This window comes from Corvus moneduloides, chromosome 8 (genome assembly GCF_009650955.1).
Source record: "Corvus moneduloides isolate bCorMon1 chromosome 8, bCorMon1.pri, whole genome shotgun sequence".
NCBI lineage: Eukaryota > Metazoa > Chordata > Aves > Passeriformes > Corvidae > Corvus > Corvus moneduloides.
Genome location: NC_045483.1, coordinates 24,565,455 through 24,578,942, shown reverse-complemented (window position 1 = coordinate 24,578,942; position 13,488 = coordinate 24,565,455). Strand labels below are relative to the sequence as shown.

At 45.5% G+C, this 13,488-nt stretch overlaps 1 protein-coding gene across 1 annotated transcript; it reads right to left on the bottom strand.

Annotated features, from left to right (window-relative positions):
- Positions 1-2,906: 2,906 nt before the first annotated feature.
- Positions 2,907-11,312, bottom strand: PPIF (peptidylprolyl isomerase F). Its single transcript, XM_032116601.1, has 6 exons — positions 11,013-11,312; positions 8,908-8,938; positions 8,048-8,136; positions 5,746-5,842; positions 4,925-5,000; positions 2,907-4,534 (listed from the first exon to the last, which is right to left on the bottom strand). The coding sequence occupies exons 1-6, from the start codon at positions 11,199-11,201 to the stop codon at positions 4,399-4,401; spliced, it is 618 nt and encodes a 205-aa protein (XP_031972492.1). The 5' UTR covers positions 11,202-11,312; the 3' UTR covers positions 2,907-4,398.
- Positions 11,313-13,488: the final 2,176 nt, after the last annotated feature.

Sequence of the window (13,488 nt, the reverse complement as noted above, 5' to 3'; positions counted from 1 at the left end):
ACTGCTCTTTCCTGGGGCCTTTGGGACCTGAATGTTTTGCTGAATTCCTGAGAGATGATCAGGTGTGCTGCTGACCAAGTTATCTTCCATTCTTCTTAAACTCTATTATTCCCAACAATGACTGAATTTTAGGGGTTCGTTCGCTAAGCCAGCTAATATAAATAACAAATGCTTTGGAGTCAGCATTATCCTCTGATATGATTGCACTGAACTCAAGTCAAAACCACCAGCGATTTTATTTCCAGCTGTGCTGCAGGACATCTTCACCACAGACAGAGCAAGCAACAGGTACTGATAACCTTCTGCAGCAAGGCCCTCAAATCTTTCTCATTTAAACATGGCACCTGTAGTCAAACAAGCTTGTCCTCATTCAGGTCCCCTGCAACAGAACCAGCTCCCTCTCCTGCCACGGGGAGGTTTCCTAACTCACAGCTACCTCCAAGTCCCTTCCTCTTTCACCATTTACAGCTCACAGTGAAGGTCCTCCTGCATCCCAGAGCTCTTAAATCACACCTTCCTGATGCTGCGGCTCCTTTCTCTCCCACGTCTGGCAGCTTACCCATGGCTAGCATAGGATGCAGGCTCTGCGTGGCTGCAGAGCCCCGTGGCAGATGTAGGGACCACATGGAGGCAGGAGAGCAGGGAAAAGGCATATCCAGAGCTGTACTGGAAAAATCAGAGCTGGTACTGGAGAAGGAATGCCAAGGCTCAGGATAATTGTTGCCAAGGTTCAATTTTCAGTTCAATAGTGCAACAAATTGATGTTTTGGGCTGTGAAAATCCAAGGCAAAAATTCACCTGTGATCAGCTGGTCCATACAATGTCTTAAAACAGAGTCAGACCCAATTAAGAAATTTGCAGTTCAAGATCTGAAAGTTTTTTGCTTGAAGGTCACTGTCTTTTTAGCCTGGTTACTTCTAAAATGGGTAGAGTGTGCCTGTCCAACTACAATTTCTCAGCTAGCAGCAGGACATGCAGATTGGCCTTGAAATGTCACGTAAAATGATTTGTACTCTCAGTAATTCACTTCTTTGAGGTTCTGATTGTTGATATATTACTACCAGCAGAGTATACAGCATTACAAAAGAGAACAACACTTTGTACCTCAAATGTCTTGACTTCAAAGCATTTTAACTTTATAAACAAAGAGACATAGCCTCAGTCTAGCACCAAAGAAAGCAATTTATGTAAGCAGAAAGTCTGGAACAAATAATTAAAACATGAGACGAAACAAAAACATTTTTGAGTTTGTTGAAACAACTTTGAAATATAAACTCATTTTTTCTGTGTATATATACTTGCACTTTACCTAAGGGTGTGCTTTTTTACTTGTGTTGCATCTGGAAGCACATCAGTGGTAGCCACGTGAAGCTCGCGGCAGGCTCTTTTCCTGGAGTGCCCCAGCCTCATTCCAGAGGCAGTCGAGATGCGCCAACCTCTCTGCCAGTGTACAAACTTTTATTCTAAACACCCAGGTGGAAAATGGCAGTAGCACACCTGCCGTCCATCAGCTTTTCTCAGAGCCACAGCTCCACAGTAAGGACCTTTTTCTTCAGTCACCTATTAGAGTTATGCAGGCTTTCTAAATACTAGTTTCCAAAAAAACTGTTCTGGACGATATATTCAGCTTTAACATCTTCCATCACACCTCCGTACGCCACTGCTCATGGCGATGTACAGCTGCGGTTGGGAAAGGCACTACTTTACTGATTTGTCTCATCCCGCAGGAGCCGCAGCAGCCCCTCAGGGACAGAGGGGTGCAACGCACACAGCGGCAGCGCTGGGGGCCTCGGGGGGGCGGGAAGGCAGCTCAGCGCACCCCGAGCAGCGCACGGAGGCTGCAGGCACTCGCCCGCTGACCCCGCGCTCGAACCCGCGGCCCTCGGGCCGGCGCTGAGCGGCGGCGCGGGCCGGCCACTGCCGCGGGCGCCTGGCGCCACCTGGCGGGCAGCGGGGCCCGGACACCGAGCGCTGTCACCGGGCCGGACCGGGACAGACCGGGACAGACAGGGACACCGAGCGCTGTCACCGGGCCGGACAGGGACAGACCGGGACAGACAGGGACACCGAGCGCTGTCACCGGGCCGGACCGGGACAGACCGGGACAGACAGGGACACCGAGCGCTGTCACCGGGCCGGACAGGGACAGACCGGGACAGACAGGGACACCGAGCGCTGTCACTGGGTGCTCTGACCGGGCTGGACAGGGACACCAAGTGCTGTCACCGGGCCGGACAGGGACAGACCGGGACAGACAGGGACACCGAGCGCTGTCACCGGGCCGGACAGGGACAGACCGGGACAGACAGGGACACCGAGCGCTGTCACTGGGTGCTCTGACCGGGCTGGACAGGGACACCAAGTGCTGTCACCGGGCCGGACAGGGACAGACCGGGACAGACAGGGACACCGAGCGCTGTCACCGGGCCGGACAGGGACAGACCGGGACAGACAGGGACACCGAGCGCTGTCACTGGGTGCTCTGACCGGGCTGGACAGGGACACCAAGTGCTGTCACCGGGCCGGACAGGGAGTGGGCGGGACACCGAGTGCTGTAACCAGCCCAGAAAGGGACAGATAGGGATGGAGGGGGACACTGAATGCTGTGACCAGGTAGGACAGATACTTAAGCTCAGCAGTGAGAGGCAAAGCAATGCATGATCACCCCCTCCCTTGCTGGCTGTACCTGAATGACAGCAGGGCTTCTCAATAGCAGCAGATCAGACCTACCACAAAGTTGACAGCATAGAGCAGCCCAGGTATGTCCAAGACGTTTCAGCTTCTCATATTCTTGCTTTCAAAAAAGGAACAGACTATGTTTTTTTTTGTGGTGTAAGTGTATTTAATTAATTTTCACATACAAATTAAGAGAATGCACAAAAAATCATTATTGTATCCAACTGAAATAAGCCAAACCAACGAAGTTTAATATTTAAAAAGTACAAAGATGAAACAGCTACAGTGGAAAGAACAAAAAGCTCTTCAATTCAATTTTTTTGCAAAATTACATCCCAAATATTACCTTGCACATGAGTGCAGCCCTCAGCGTAAAAAAATCCAGTACAAAATAGTTTTAAACCCACATATTATCATCCTGCAATGAAAATAAATTCACATTTGAAGAAAGCCATCATGTTTTTTCTCTTCGGTAACAAGATTATTGTACAAAACAATCATGTGCTTTTTCCTACAATCATTGATACTTTACAGCCTTAGTGATTCCAAAGGCGATGGTGTGAGGTTCCAACATTTGTTGCTGCTCAAGCATGCCACATAGAACATACATACTGCTTCATACAAATGAAATGTCTTCAGCTGATCACCCGAATTCTTTCCTTCTCATGCACAAACCCCAACAATAAGAGTTTTGCTGTGCTGGTTAGGCTATGTGATTCTGTGGTGACCAATTCTAACTTATAATGATGATGCATAAGAAGAAATCATAATCTAATACCCAAGGTGGGCTGACTTCACAGGATCAACATGACAAAAAGGCAATCAAATGTATTTCTCACTCAAGCAAGCTCACTATACTGATCATATTCTCAAAGTGCAAAAATAGGCCATATATTGAGAGCTGAGCTGTATTCCTCACAGAACCAGATCCCAGAGCAGAAGCACACTTCAGGTTCACAGTTCTGTAATAAAAAAGTCCTGAGATGCTTTGGCTCGATTGAGCTGGGGTCTTATTGCCAGGTAGAGCTTCAGTAGTAGCCTAACTCAACCTAAAGCAATTTACTTAACCCAAAAGTCAAATTGCTCCACTGAAGCAGGTAAAGTACATTTTTATAAAGCAGTCTGACAAAGAAAAAAGATGTATCAGAAAAAAGATTAAACCAGAACTAATTTTTAAAAAACCCAGTCGCTCATTAAATCTATTGGATAGACTTTAACCTGAGACACGAAGAAAATGCCAGTGTTGTTGCAGACAGCCTTGAGAGCACTGGTCAGTAGTACTGCTTCAGTGATGAGACAAACAACAGAATAAGCATTTATTAGTACCAAAGGCAACACAACATTTCTCAGTTTATACCTAACCCCCAACTGCAGAACCCATGCTGTCAACTCCAGCACCCATTCTAACACCTGAAACATCCAAATACTAAGGACAGTATCAACACTGCAGTCAGATACGCCCTGGGTGACCTTAGCACTTCTTGCAAAATACAAGGGGACTCTACCAAACCAGTGTGACTACCGTGGTAGTGCAGTTACAACATGCTTCAGCTATTATTTTACGGTTTTAATCAATACTATTCAATAAAAGTATAAAAGTTGGACCAAGTTAAATAAAAAACATGGTTCCATAGGTGCTACTCGTGGGATAAGAAATGTTTGGGTGTTTTTATGATTCATTTTTCACAGCATCAAAGTTGTCAAGAAAGGTAGGGCAAAAGGTTAGGACAGCTGGCCGCAGTCAGTAATGACAATCTTTTTGGAGGGCTTTCCACTCTTGGAACCAAAGCTCTCGATTTTTTTCACAACATCCATTCCTTCCTTTACGTGCCCAAAAACAACATGCTTTCCATCTAGCCTGTAAAACAAATACACAAAGGCAGTTTTACTTAAAACAACATAAAGACAGTGTTAGCAAATCTTCATAGCTCTCACCTGCTGACCAACTCTACAGCAAAGGCACAATTGCTCTTCAAGTGACATGAAATACTTCTAGCCCTGGACCTTAAAAACATTCTGAGGGATAGCAGCCTCGTTGCTGTTACAGCCCTTCCTCAAGTAGCAAAACCAATTTATTTTCCATTGGAATCAAGTAATTTGGAAATAACATAAAAACAAAGAAACAACCAACCAACCAAAAAAAAACCCCTATCAACACACAAGCAAAACAAAAAACCCTAAGAAAACCCCAAACCCGTCAGATTCAGGCATCAATTGATGAAGTTAATCTGCAGGGCTGAGAACCTACCAGTCAGTTTTTGCAGTGCAAATGAAGAACTGGGATCCGTTTGTGTTGGGTCCTGCATTGGCCATTGAAAGAACACCTGGAAAAGCAGCAGCTGCTCGTTAGATTGGTGTAACAAGTATGCAGAGAAGACAATTTTTCTCTGCACATTTAGACTAGAGATCAACAGACAGAAGATGTGATGATCTCACAGTATCTCCAAATAATTTCTAATGGCAACTTCTTGCCTGTGACTATTCCCTCCTGCCCAGCCTCCACTAGTTCCATGGCAACAGTGTTAGTAATGTAATTATCTGTACACACCCTGAACACAATTAACACCAGCAAACCTCTCCTGCAGCTCAACAGCAGCAGTCTCCTGGGATGAGAAAGTAACAATGCAAAAACAGAGACACTATAGAATTCATTCCAATATTCTTCTGTATGGCCTGGCCTTTGCTTTTTCTGGCTTTAATCTGAGCCTAAAAGGACATACCTGCGTTACCTAGTAAATAAGAAACCCCAGATCACTTTATTTTACTTCAGCAGTAATCATCTAAGTAAGAATTGAAGTCTATGACTTACAAAAGAGGAAAATAAAAGCAGTAATTTCACCTTTGGAGAATTTTTAAGCCCCTTACAGGCTGACATATATTTGCAAAGGAGTCCACACAAATAAACACATGCCAGGAACAACACATTGTTAAATTTCTTTGATACTTCCGTCATTACCAAGAGACCCGCAAACCTAAAAAACCGTATTTTTTTTTTTAAACACATCTTCATAAACAACGCTTCATTATAGGTTACAGTCATCAGAAGGTTAAAAGAACATGTTTATTTACCAGGTCCTACGTGCTTAAGTATGAAATTTTCATCTGGAAATCTACTGCCATAAATGGATTTTCCACCGGTTCCATTATGATTTGTAAAGTCACCACCCTGAAACAGAAATGGGTATTAACTCTACTAGCACACATGGACTATTTCATATCAGAAGTGATGCTATTGCAAATATACACACTTGCCCTAATTTAAAAGTGACAATATCAACAAATTTTCTTCAGGTTAAGGATAGCATGGCCACTCAATTTAAAACCATATAACTAGATGAAGGTACAGTCAGGCTAAAAGTAAATTTCTGCTCCAGATATTGCTGATACTCTGTCATCCATAACTACAACAAATACCTCTCTGTGTTACCAGCATTTCTCCCAAATGTGATACAACAAATAGCAGACATTTTAAGAAACACCTCAAAGGCCTCAAAATGAAATCACCTAAGTTCATTACCATAGGCAAGACCCCTCAACTCTTTTTTCCCCCCTCCTTTCTTCCAACAAGTATAAACCCTGTCAGGATCCCCATTAACACCCTTTGCTATTTCTAGGTTTTGTTGTTTGTTACACCAGAGCTATGTTAAGCTTATGTTAGGTGATTACATACTGCCTGCCAGAAGAGATGTGACCACCTGTCTCAGGTTAAACACAAAAAAATGGTTCAAACAAAAAATGCAGCCACGGTGACTCGTGAAGCTGGCTCCTAACCACTGCTTCCAGCCACCTGCCATCTCCTCTGCAGGAGTGACACCACCCGAGCCGGAGAGAACTCACACCCAACAGGTATGAAGGTCACATGCAGTATCACCTTCCTACGTGCATGTGACCTTCAGCTTCCCCTCTTCACCCTGAGTAATCTGCTACAGGTGGTGTCACAGCTACTCCTACGCAGCCCCAGAACTATGCTCTACACGCTGCATGCCATGTGGAGACGTGGAATTGCGAAGTCCCGGATATGATGGCCTTCAATTAGGCCATACCAACGGCCTGAATCACTCCATCCAGCAAGTGCAGAAGCCACTGGTGTTTTCTCTCACTTGAAAATTGCTGAAACTTATGACAGTACTTCCACTTCAGGAATGACCTCCAAGTAATTCCTAAACATCAATTCATTATCTCACCATACCACAGAGTCAACCATCTAGTACCTTGCTTTCCAGTCCATTTGAGGGGACAAAGCAGGGAGGGCAAGGAGAACAAACTTACACGGAACATCACAAATTCATGACAGCATTCAAAGTAGGATTTCTATTTTTTTATATTTATGTATTTCTGATCCCAGAAAAGACTTCTAAACTCTATCCCTCAGTCAGTATCACAAAACCTTAGCTTGCATTTAAAAGGCATGAAAATAGGTCCTTTACAGCACACCTGTCCTCTTTTCCTCCTTAGACACAGGTCATACAACTAAGGCCTCTTGTTCCAACAGATGTTTTTTGCTTAAAAAAATAATTGAGGATGGGAGACCATCACAGTCATCATTAATAAATAAAGCATGCTTACTTATAACCTTCGAACTTTCTTAAAATTTTTTCAGATTTTTTTACAAAGCCATTCAACAATGCAATGCTGTTTAAATGAAGCCTTTTTTAAGGTAAGAGAGGACCACCAGGAAACCAGTGCACTACAGCAGCTGCATCCTGCTCATCTGCCAAGCACAGCAGAAAAAGAGGCTTTCAAAAAGGTTTATTGTTGTTATTTTAAATGCTGCTGTTTAAGAAAAAAACATGTTAATATGCATGGATTCTTACCCAGAATTTCAAAAGATTCATTCTTTACACCAAAACAAAATCCATCTCAGGTGCGTCATCCCAAAAATCAACCCCAACCAACCCTTTTGGTTTCCTCGTCCCCCCCATATTAGGGAAGCGTTTAAAAAAAAATTAAAACACATTGTCTATTGTGAGCAGATTATTCTACTAGGAATAAGGAATGGACACGTTGTTTGCTTAGCTCACTTAGAACAGTAAGCTGATTGTCATTCTACCCACAACTGCTTCTCCCAAGCAAGTGTCATTTTGTCAGCTATGTCCCACACTAAAGTACACTGCTGTACTACAGCAGAAAGCCTTCAGCCAGGCTTGTTTTGACCACCTACACATAACTTATGTTCATTTGTACAAAAGATGAGCTAAGCAACAGCCATTGCAAAAGGATCAGAAATACAAGTCATGCTGTCACTTCGTTGTGTTCTTATCAAAGGTTAGAGTGGAGCCATTTCAAATGTTACTACTAATCTGTTTTTAAAAACATGTAAATAATTTAAAAATAGATTTAATAATAAAATTTAAAAAAAAAACCCCATTACCTGGCACATAAATGAAGGAATCACTCTGTGAAAAGTGGATCCTTTATACCCAAATCCTTTTTCACCAGTACAAAGAGCTCTAAAGTTTTCTGTGGAAACAAAGCATAAAGTATTATATTCCATATCATATGTGACAATACGATCAAACACAACTAGATTAACCATGTTGCAAGATTATACACTTCAAAAACATTATTGTATCTTTAAAGTATTATCAATCTATTAGTTACTTCCATATTCTCCCACCTTTGCCTGCAGTCACAGGTTTCATTTTCTGACTTTTTTGCCTCTGTTCTTTATAGCACTTGTGAGGATGATGTCTTTTTTTTTTTTAAGGATATTTGTCTACTAGGAACTAAAAAGTACAAGGTTTTTTCAGAACCACTAAACACGCAGAGGAGGAAGGAAACAAAAGATAAACCACAAGAACTTTCTAAAATGAATGCACTAATCAGCCGGCGACCAGTAAAATAAAACCCCATAGGCTCTTTGGAAACTCTAAGATTAAAGACTGCCCCTTTGATTTGTCCTTCCCCATTTGCTCAGGGGTTTGATTTTAATGCTAGCTAGTGTGGTTTTAAACATATTTATTCACCACTGTTAACCCAATATATGAACTGTACTATCTTAGTGTAAATTGCAAAATGAAACTAACGCAAATTGCAAAATGAAAATTTGTTATTTGGAAAAATAACTAATTCCATCTCCTCACTAGCACTTCCTGTCATATTTCTTCATATAACAAAAGGGGAATGGAACATGAAAAAGTAGTTGCAAAGGGTAAAAAACATTCTTATTTCTGCAAATCACAATCTAAAACTTAAATATTTATGTACAAAATTCTGAAGATGCTGCCTTACCTGCTGTCTTTGGGACCACGTCAGCTTTCAGCTGTTAAAGAAAAATAAACCAACAAATTCATAAGTCAGCATTTTCATACGTACATAGAAAAACATTTACATGGGAAACTGGTACAACTGCACCCTCCTCCCAAAGTGGTAAGTTATCTGAAATCACAAACCATCCAAAATTCCAAGAATACCTCAAAACTTTCCAAGCATTTGGCCCACAATTAAAAACATCCCCTCAATGCAACTTTTAGCCAGTTAACAAAGAGTGGCTTGAGCAGTGTCTAATGATTTCATTGATCAACACATAACTGAGCAGTAACTAAGAAGAATCTTCACTATGGACCCCAAGGATCAAAGTGAGTTTGGATACAACTAGAGAGACCAGTCTTCCCTTGCCCCCTGCACAGAACCAGCTGTTGAAAACAACAGAAAAGGCAAAGGAAAAAGGAGAACAGAAATTGTATATCAACATCAACTGTGATGTTACACACACATTTGCAACCAGTGAAAACTTCTGATTTTGATTAATGTGCATCCTTCTACTAATCTTAAAAGGGCCACAAAAGCGGCCATACCAGCCAGACCGAAGTTTTACCTAGTTGGACATCCTGACAGTGGCCAGGAGCAGACACCCAGAAACAGCATGGCTGCAGCAAGAATTTAATGTCCCTTCCCTAGGCTACTCTCCTCAGATGGCTATAACTTGCAGCTGAATATCACCACAGCCTAGCCAAATATTCAAGGCAATGCTGCAATGCACTCAGATTTTCTATAAACTGGGCACACTAAAAAACTGTAGCACAGAAATTAAATGCTACCACAAGAAATCCAGCAACATTAATGCTATTTTTTTTTAATAACACCATTCAGATTTTTCATTAATGAATAAGGAACTTGCACAGTAATACTTTTACCTATGACTCCCTGAAATGCTACCTCCTGAGAGCACAAGAGCTGGAAGAGCCCAATTGATTAATATGCTGACACTTTCAATGAATAAAAATATACTGGGCTCTAGTATCAAAGGAGCCTCTTTTAGAAAGAACTCTTATGAACTACATTTAAAAAACCAAATTCTACAAATACAGACCCAAAGTGGGTGCTGGAGGCAGAAGGTCACACTGACTTCCCTCAGCAGGCAGAATTCCTAAGAGCTTCATTACCTCTCCAGTGCGTGGTTCTGGAGCACAGCCCTCACTCTTTCCCATACACAACGCATCTATATGAGCCACATGCCGGCCCTAAGGACACATGTACACAACGTGGTACACGGTGCTCACAGCGCCTTCTTTTTAAGAGTGGAGATTACAGAAGTTTTCCTGTTCAGGCTTTCTTTACACGGCCGAGTATTTCAGAGACGGGATTTTAAAGGATAGAGCCAGCTGGTACCCGGCTCTTGAGCGTGCTACCCGTCCGAGCAGAGAGGTGCCCTTCGCCGCACGTGGAGCGGGACTGACACCCAACAATCACACAACGAGCGCCCAGCAAAACACTGGATGAAGCCGGAGGCGCGGTGGGAGGGCTCCACGGGCCGGCTGCCCCAAGAGCAGCAGCCGCCGGCGGGAAGGCGAGGGACCCCAGTGCCGCTGGGACCTCGCTCGCTCGTCTCAAGGCAGCGGTACACGACAGCAGTAAATTTATTCTCCTTCAGTATTTCTGCTTACACACTACGCAAGTGACCTTCCTTCGAGGCTCCCAACCACAGCAGGACCCTGCCCTCCCCCCGGCCGTCCCGCGGGATGGCTTTAGGCACCGGCCGCCGGCACAGGCGGGCACTCCCGTGGCACAGCAAGCGCTGTGCCCGCTCCAGCCCCGGTCCGAGCCCTGCCCGCCCCGCCTGAAGGGGCCGTACCAGCGCCCTCTCGCCCCCGAGGGTGGCCGGACAGCGGCTCCGGCAGGGGGGCGAGCCCCGTCATTCCCCGGGCCGCTCTCCTGCTCGCACCGGAGTGTGTGTGCCCTCGCCAGGGCCCCTGGAGCCGGTGCTGCCCGCCCGTCCGCCCTGACCTTGCCCGCTCCCCGGCCGCCATGCCCGGGGCCAGGCCGCCCTCGGGTCCGCGGGCACCGTCCCCTGGGCCCCACGCCGGGTGAGCTTCCCGCAGCCCCCGCGCCCGTACCTCCAGCACGATGCGTCCCAGCGGCTGGCTGTCGGCGCCCACGTCCAAGTACACCACCGGGTTCGGCGAGCCGGCGCCAGCCCCGCTGCAGCTGCGGGCACCGGCCGCCCGAATGCAGGCAAGCCCCAGCGGCGGCAGCAGGTCCCCAGGTGGGCGAAGCAAGCAGCGGGCGGCGCTCAGCGCCAGCATCCCGCGGGCGGGCAGGGCGGGCGCTGCGGCAGCCACGGACACACGCCGGCAGACACAGGGACACGCCACCGCGGCCCGCGCCCTTTAAGGGCTCCGCCACAGCGCCCGCAGCGCCCGCTGGCGGCGGCGTCAGCAGCGCAGGGCGAGATGGCGGCCGGGCCGGCGCGGGCTGAGGCGCCCCGGGGCTGCCGAGCGGGCTGAAGGCGGGGCCCGGGCGGGGCCCGGCGGGGCGGAGCGGGCTGAAGGCGGGGCCCGGGCGGGGCCAAGCGGGTCGAGTGCGGGGAGCCGGCGGCCGGCGCCAGGGGCGGCCCGTACTCCCCTCGGAGCGGCATGTGCGCGCCCCGGCTGCCATCAGTGCTGCCCCCTCCCCGCCCACCATTACACAGCGATTGTTAGGGGCTTTCAATGGCTCGCTTGTCTGTTTGCTTGTGGGGTTTTTAGGGTTTTTTGCACATTTCCTGACGGCCCCTTACCCCAGGGACCAACAAAGACGGGAAGTTTCTAAAATTTCATCATTCCACACAACGCCTCCAGAGAGCACCTTGGCGGGGAAGGCGCAGTCGTCATAGGTGCGAGATAATTAATTGGGATCAGCGGGAAACGGGAGTCACGGGCTGCTCGTCACTCACCGACAGCAGCCCGGGAGTTTCGGCCCTGATGCGTCTCGAAAGGGGCGGGTGTGCCTGAGTCACCCCGCGCCGCGGTGCCCCGGCATCGCTCCAGAGCCTGACCTGCGCCCGGGCCGCAAACCTCCCCGAGGCATCACAAAAGAGAGCAGCAGCAGGCCAGGTTTAATATACTGAAATATTGTTCATGTTTTATATGAAAATAACAACACATATAATTTTAAGTTTTCCTAACTTAGCAACTTAGATGAAAGTTCTTAGTACATATGTCAGTCATATTTAGATACTACTTTGAAATCTCCAAGTTTCCATCCTGATTCCATATATAAGTACTTCCAAAAGCTTTTCAAATTCTTAATGCCATAAGATGTCCTAAAAATAAAAAAGAAAATCAAGCATGATTCTAATAGTTATTTTCACATTTCTTGTATTATACATTAGAGTTATTCTAATGAAGGTTACAGAAATGTAACCATGTAATACAGTATAATAGAATCGTACAAAGACAGCCCCTATGTGAGGAATAGTAAACTTTCGATCCCACCTAAGTTGTGTCAAGCAGCTAAAAGTGCCTTCATCAGAGATATTCACTGAACCAACAGAAAGCTGGCAATCAAGGCACTGCCATGACCACAAAGATCAGGGCAGAATTATAATGTACAATTACAAACAGCTGAGAAATCCTGGATGAACACACACTCCGGAGAGACCCTTAACCGCTGATGCTGTAGGGATGACTATAGCAGGTACCATGCTTATTAACTACAGAACTATAGAAAGCTATGCGGAAAGGTCCATCTTGTCCTGAAGGCTCAAAGGAATGCCTAAGGAGGAGTGAAAATAGGGGAGGGGTGTATTATAGTCCAGTGTGCTTTCAACCTCCTACTGCTTTCGCTCCAGAGAACTTCCTGAGCTGGATGTGACTATGGTATGTAGCAATCTTTTTTTGTTGTTCATCCCGTGTACTTACCCACTCATTGGACCGGTCTTAAATCAGCAGCTTCCTTGGCAATGAACTGGAAGCTGCCCTTCCACTGGCCTGCTGCCCAGAGCATCAAGCATCTATTTGAATATTGCTCCAACTGCCTTCATCTAGTATGCCTTACTTTTTGTGCTGGAGGAGACAAATTGTTTGGTATCTATCTTTGTCATAAAGACCTACAGCTCTTTTCCTCTCATTTGAAGACTGAAGAGTCACAGCCAACTCAATTATTATTTATAACAAAGCTTTTCCATGTCTTTGGATCATCCTTATTACTCTTCTCTGAGCTGTTCCACTTTTATGGATTTTTGGGATAAGGGGATCTTTGCACAGTATTCAAGATAAGGATGAGCAATGACTGTGCATACTGTGCTGTGCTGGTATTTTCTATTTCTTTACCAATAATCTAAAGGTGATTTATTTTTTTTTTTTTTAATAAGAGCTAAATCAGCAATTCTACCTAGCTTGTCACATCTTCTCAGCTTCAAGTCCATTTCTGGTAAATTTTGACTTTTGTTTATCTAATCATCAACCCATTCTCTAGTACCCATAAAAAACCTCACACTCCTTTTTAATAATGTTTTATTTGCAGTAGCCACTAGAAGCCCAAATAAAAATTAGATGTTCTGTTTATACCTATAACACTGGACAGTTCTGGACCTGAAGGATTTATTATTTA

Excerpts from the sequence above, each read along its gene's own strand:
- PPIF (XM_032116601.1), bottom strand. The coding sequence starts at position 11,201 with ATGCTGGCGCTGAGCGCCGCCCGCTGCTTGCTTCGCCCACCTGGGGAC. Across the intron at positions 5,843-8,047 it reads TTCCTTCATTTATGTGCCAG|GGTGGTGACTTTACAAATCA; the intron begins GTAATGGGGTTT and ends TTTCTGTTTCAG. Across the intron at positions 4,535-4,924 it reads TGCACTGCAAAAACTGACTG|GCTAGATGGAAAGCATGTTG; the intron begins GTAGGTTCTCAG and ends TTTGTTTTACAG.